At 36.5% G+C, this 6,000-nt stretch overlaps 1 protein-coding gene across 1 annotated transcript in view; it reads left to right on the forward strand.

Moving 5' to 3' along the window:
- VEGFC (vascular endothelial growth factor C) overlaps positions 1–4,867 on the forward strand; it is a 78,722-nt gene extending 73,855 nt beyond the window's left edge. Inside the window, exons 5-7 of the mRNA XM_060086018.1 lie at positions 610–716; positions 1,020–1,353; positions 4,368–4,867. Coding sequence (XP_059942001.1) covers positions 610–716; positions 1,020–1,353; positions 4,368–4,482 — 556 coding nt within the window. The 3' untranslated portion in view covers positions 4,483–4,867. The remainder of the gene's footprint in view (positions 1–609; positions 717–1,019; positions 1,354–4,367) is intronic.
- The last annotated feature ends 1,133 nt before the right edge of the window (positions 4,868–6,000 follow it).

Raw genomic sequence — 6,000 nt, forward strand, 5'->3', positions numbered from 1 at the left:
AGTGGGAGATCTGTATTAATGGACGCTTTACAGCTATGGGCATCTGTGCTTCAGAAATAAGGCTGTAAAGGTGCATGTATACGGATGTTTCCTGTAGAACTGTTTGAAAAAGCCATAAATTGGAAGAAACTCCAATGACTACCAATAGGAGATTAATAAAATATATAATAGTACATCCATTTATGGACTACTATGCAGCCAGTAAAAACAATGGAGCAAACTTCATGAAGTGACATATAAAGAGGTCCATGATATATTGTTTAATGGAAAAAGGAAATTTCAGAATAGTATAAAAGGCTTTATCCCATTTTTGCACGAAGTAAAACAGTATGTGATTATACAAATAAGTGTATTTGCCTTAAAAAGATAGAAATCTGGAATGGATGATATAAGACCATTCCACTAACAGTGGTCACCTCTGGGATTAGAATTCGACAGCACCTGTGGGTGGGAGCAGCTTGAGAGGGAATGTTTGCATTTCATTTTATATATTCTTACGTCATCTTAGTGCTTTTTTACAAGCATTGTTGATTTCGTAACATAGGTAAGAAAAGAGATGATCCCTTCCATGTAACAGTTATTCTCTTGCTTAACCCACCTCTCCCACAGATGCCAGGCTGCAAACAAGACCTGCCCCACAGATTACATATGGAATAATCACATCTGCAGATGCCTGGCTCAGCAAGATTTTATTTTTTCCTCTCATGTTGGAGATGGTAAGCCGAATGCTGTATTAAAGACTAAATGTCTCTATTTTGATTAACAAATATTGTAATATTAAAATCGCATGTACAATATTCATTTTCATGCTTTGAAATCACTCACTACAAAATAGGACACTTTCTGCCTCGTATCGGTATTATTTTGAACTTCTTTGTAAAAGAACCTACCTGTGTGTGTGCACAACCCTTTAATGAACAACATGGAAATGAAAACACTTTTAAAGGCTTTTTATTGTTTCCCACCACACCCAGAACCAAGTAAGGGATAGTAAAGATGTCCTGACTGTGTTTGTCTAGACTCTGCAGACGGATTCCATGACATCTGTGGGCCCAACAAGGAGCTGGATGAAGAGACCTGTCAGTGCATCTGCAAAGGGGGGCTTTGGCCTTCCAGCTGTGGACCCCACAAGGAACTGGACAGAAACTCATGCCAGTGTGTCTGTAAAAACAAACTCTTCCCCAACTCGTGTGCGGCCAACAGAGAATTTGACGAAAACACATGCCAGTGTGTATGTAAAAGAACCTGCCCAAGAAATCAACCCCTAAACCCTGGAAAATGTGCCTGTGAATGTACAGAAACTCCACAGAAATGCTTCTTGAAAGGAAAGAAGTTTCAGCATCAAACATGCAGGTAAGAAATCTTCATAAACAGTATTCATTTCTCTTACTGGAAATAGTTTTCTCAACGCAAAGCAGTTTTCTCAACCAAAATATTGGTTCTTTGTTAGAGTGGAACTAGTTAAGTTCTGGAAGATGAATTCTGATATTTTGTTACCAATGCTAAATTTTTGTGAGACTTTGCCCCCCCCAAAATAAGGTGGGAGTCCTGGGAACCAAAACCAGATCCAGGCTCAGAATGCACTAAATCCTTGTTCCAGAGACTAAGGTAGTAGCTCTCCACATGAGTTAGAGAACAGATGCATAGGACAGTCACTTGTGGAGCATTTTCAAAATATATCCAGGTAGTGCACACCTGCCCCCAACAAAATGATGATGCCATCAGATGTAATTTTGTACAGCTGTTCTAAGTGCAGAAAATGTGCAAGCTTTACAAAGGGCAGGATGATACCGTTTAGTGTGGAATTGTATCTAGAAATGAAAATGGTTAAGCTAAGTATAGTATTTAATGGAATCAGAGAAATAAATTAATACGTTGTCCAAGGTTCCTCAAGACAGTCCTTAAACCTGATTCTGCTCCCTTCCTCACCAGAAACAAATGAGTCTCTTGGACTCAAACACTTTCAGCGTTAAGCCCTGAACCTCTTCCTCTTTGATCTGAGAATAAGCCAGACCTGTGCTTTTGCCATTTGCTCCCACTGTCCTTCAGCATCTCGCTCCACCAGTCACGCCCTCTCCCTTCCGTACCTTCAATGTCCTCAACTCTAGTGTTCGTCCCCCTCAATTTTTTCTATTTTATTGGCATCTCACTGTGACTTTGAGCATTCTGTAGCAACCAAGTTCTGTCCTGTCTTCTGAGTTGCACCAAGACCAGGCATTTGGCATTTGTCTGTTCACCTCTTTCATCTCTCATTTATTCAACCAACTGGAGCCTGGTTTATGCCCTAATATTCCACGATCAAGTTCAGTAGACCCTTCATCTTCAAATCCAATGGACAATTTGGTCTTTCCGTAAACCTGTCCTTTTCGTAGTTTCTCTTTAGGCTCTCCTCTGTTTTGAGTGAGACAACATTGTGCTTTCCTGGTTGTCCTTTAGGTTTTCTGACCACTTGCTGTCCATCACTGGAGTTCTCACTGGGTTCTCTTTTTCCACCCACTCTACAGATGGTGATAACACCCATTCAACAGATGATTATTCACACGACTTAAAACTTTATTTACATTTATTTATTTACAATTATTTATAATTGTAAATAATTACAATTTATTTACATTTATTTACAATTTAGTATCTGCATGAATACTTCCATTTATTTACAATTTAGTATCTGTATGAATGTTCATCATTACCTTTATCTTCAGTAAATAAAGTGTCCTTTTTTTTGATTCTCAAGAGTTTGTATTCCCACTTCAGTTTATCTTTCTGATGATTTGTCCACACGAACATGTTAGCTACTGCATGGGGAGACTTCCATGAACCTAGGTATCTCATTAATGACTTTTTTTTTCTTCCATTATCATTTCAGAAGACCTGATAGGAATCCTTGTTTTTCCTCTTTAGAAGATTCTGGGCAATGATATTCCAATTTTACTTGCATATCCTACTCTAATCACCAAAAGGATATTTCAAAAATGCAGAATATAGATACTAAATCCTATTAAAGATCATGAAACCATTTTTTCATATTGAATCCGAGTGAACCCAGTATACATTGAAAAACCTGAAATTTTTGTTTACATAAAACTAACCAGCCATATTTTTCTACAGAATTCTTATATTAACTTAGTAGAAAAGATTTCTGTCATTGTATTTCTCCTCATCGCATACATTGTTTCTTAATGGCTTTCTATTTACTAACTCTCTCCCCATGTTCATTTTTCTAAGTGTATAATTCCAGGTTTTATGCATACACTGAAGCAAAAAAAAAAAGATAGTATAATATTTTGAAAATATATATACTCATTTTCTCTTCATATTTATTCCAAAATTGTGGCAGGCAGAGTAGACATTCTGTGGTTCACTGCCTTAATCAGCAACTTACATTGATCATTGAGAATTGCATCTCTTTACTAAAGGAATACCAGTGGCCTTATAATAATGTAATTGTATTTAGAACTGAAAATAAATAAATAACATTGTAACTAGATATGCTTTCTTTTCTGGAGCAAAAGAAATGCTGTTTCAAAATCACATCTGTAGTTTTTCTGTGGTGCATGTTTGATCTCCAGGTCACCTTGCATTTTTCTTGCATTATATCCATCCCCACTGCCACATGTTACGAATACTCATCCTCCAGAAAAATCCTTCAAAGATGGCTCCCATTCACTGGAGCAACAGGGCTGCTGATGTTATTGGCTGCTGGGTCGTTTGTCCTTTTGCCACTACTAGAAACTGGACATCCAGGGTAGGAGGAAATGGACCCTCACGGTGAATACTGTCCCTCCCAGTGCGTTCCCCCAGACCGCACTGTTTTCACATGGAGCCCAGGTGGAGGAGGGAGGCTGAGCCACTCTCGTGCAGCCAGCCAGCTGCCAGTCTAGTCAAGTCGAGAGTGAGATGGGGCCCTCACTGTGGACCACAGTCCTGCCAGAATGGCTGGGTTTAATCGCTCCAAAGTCTGGGTTCCAAACGAGTCCCAGAGTCTTGTGAATTCTGCCATGCTTACGTGATCACGCTAAATTGGCAGACCTTAAATATGCACTTTCAAAATTTCTGTTTTATGTTACTTTCATCTCCGAAGCACAGAGCTCTTCAAAAGAACTAACGCTAACAACACCTCATTCTTCCATTCGTTATTTCTGTAAGCAAGACTCTTTCTTTCTTTTTTTTTAGGTTTTTCCATTCCTCTTAAATGTGGTAATTCCAGGCACAAACTTTAGCAATTTATAAACTGGAGAACAATTTTATGATAAAATGAGTAACTCTGTTCTAGTTTGAAACTTAGAAAAACACAGAAGTGCATTTGCAGCATAACAAGTTTATCTCCTTGGTCTTTAACAAACGTCTGTCCTTCTTTGTTCCCCTAGTTGTTACAGACGACCGTGTACAAATCGAGTGAAGCATTGTGAGCAGGGACTTTCGTTTAGTGAAGAAGTATGTCGCTGTGTCCCTTCATATTGGAAAAGACCACATATGAACTAAGATTGTATCTTTTCTAGTTCGTCATTTTTCTATCATGGGAAAACGGTGTTGCCATGTTAGAACTATGAGCACAGAGACTTTGTGGGACCTTTTGTAACAAAGACAAAAGTCAGTTTCCTGAACCATGTGGATAATGTTACAGAAATGGACTGAAGCTCATCTGCAAAAGACCTCTTTAAAAGACTGGTTTTCTGCCAATGACCAAACAGCTGAGGTGTTTCTCTTGTGATTTTAAAAAAGAATAATGACTATATAATTTATTTCCACTAAAAAATATTGTTTCTGCATCCATTTTTATAGCAATAACAATTGGTAAAGCTCGCTGTGATCAATATTTTTATATCATGCAAAATATGTTTAAAATAAAATGAAAATTGTATTATAAGCTGGTAAGTTGAGTCCATTACCATCTTCCGTTATCAGCAAAACTTGGTATTATGAAAACTGTCATCTCCCTCTGCCCTTTTCCTTTTTCTCTAATTGGATGTCAGATTTTGATTGCTGTATGATCCTGTAAAAGAAAGTTTCAGAGGGACAGCGGTTGCTATTAATTGTATTTAAATTCATCTCTTAATATATTTAATGAATAGAAATGTTTTAGCACATGACACTTTTGAATTTACAGCCAAATGAATCAATAGAAAACATATAATCTTATAAGATAGTCTGCTTAGCATGGTTATGCACTTGAAAGTTATTCAGTGCCCTTGAAGCATTCAGACTCTTAACCTGATATAATAGCTCTCGGTACATATTAAAATGGTTTTAAAATATTTTTCTTAAAAAGAATCTTTCCATATATTTAATTTCTTCTGACCAGCTAAATACTTTTTATAAACTGAAGTGCTCCTACCCAATACATATAAAATAAATTGGAAATGACATTTAAATGCCCATATGTGCTAAAAAGGAAAACTTTCAGTCACACAATTAAAGCACTTCTTTTGTTATTTTAAAAAGGCAGCACACTAAAATTTCTTTTTCTGGGAACAGATATTTTGCCTACATAAATGCAACCACATAACTGGTTGGCTTGTTGACAGAGAATTGATTATTTGCTCATAGGACATGGCTACTAGCAAATAAAAATACATAGCTACTAGCAAATACATGAAAATAAGTAGTCCTCAAAGAAAAAAAAAGAATCTATAAAGTTATGTAAAAATGGCTTTTAAAACTTGCAAATTTAATATAACAAACATTTTAAATGGTATAGGTGACTAAGTACATTACAAAATATTAGTATCTATAAGTTTTGCTACAAAATAATTTATTTTTTATAGTATTTGATTAGAAGGTCGATGCCCTAAAAATGTTGAAACACTGTTTTCAATACTGACTTTTAAAACAATGTTACATGCAAGGTTTACTGAATTACAGGTACGTACTCTGCACAACTTTAACATCTCGTTCATAAAGTCAGATTTTTTTTACATACTGGAAAAAGAAGTAGTCTTCTGAAATTCTCTCATTATACATTTATGGACCATCTGGTCACCAGCTATACAATTCAACTGA

Source organism: Mesoplodon densirostris, chromosome 20, assembly GCF_025265405.1.
Source record: "Mesoplodon densirostris isolate mMesDen1 chromosome 20, mMesDen1 primary haplotype, whole genome shotgun sequence".
NCBI classification, from domain to species: Eukaryota; Metazoa; Chordata; class Mammalia; order Artiodactyla; family Ziphiidae; genus Mesoplodon; species Mesoplodon densirostris.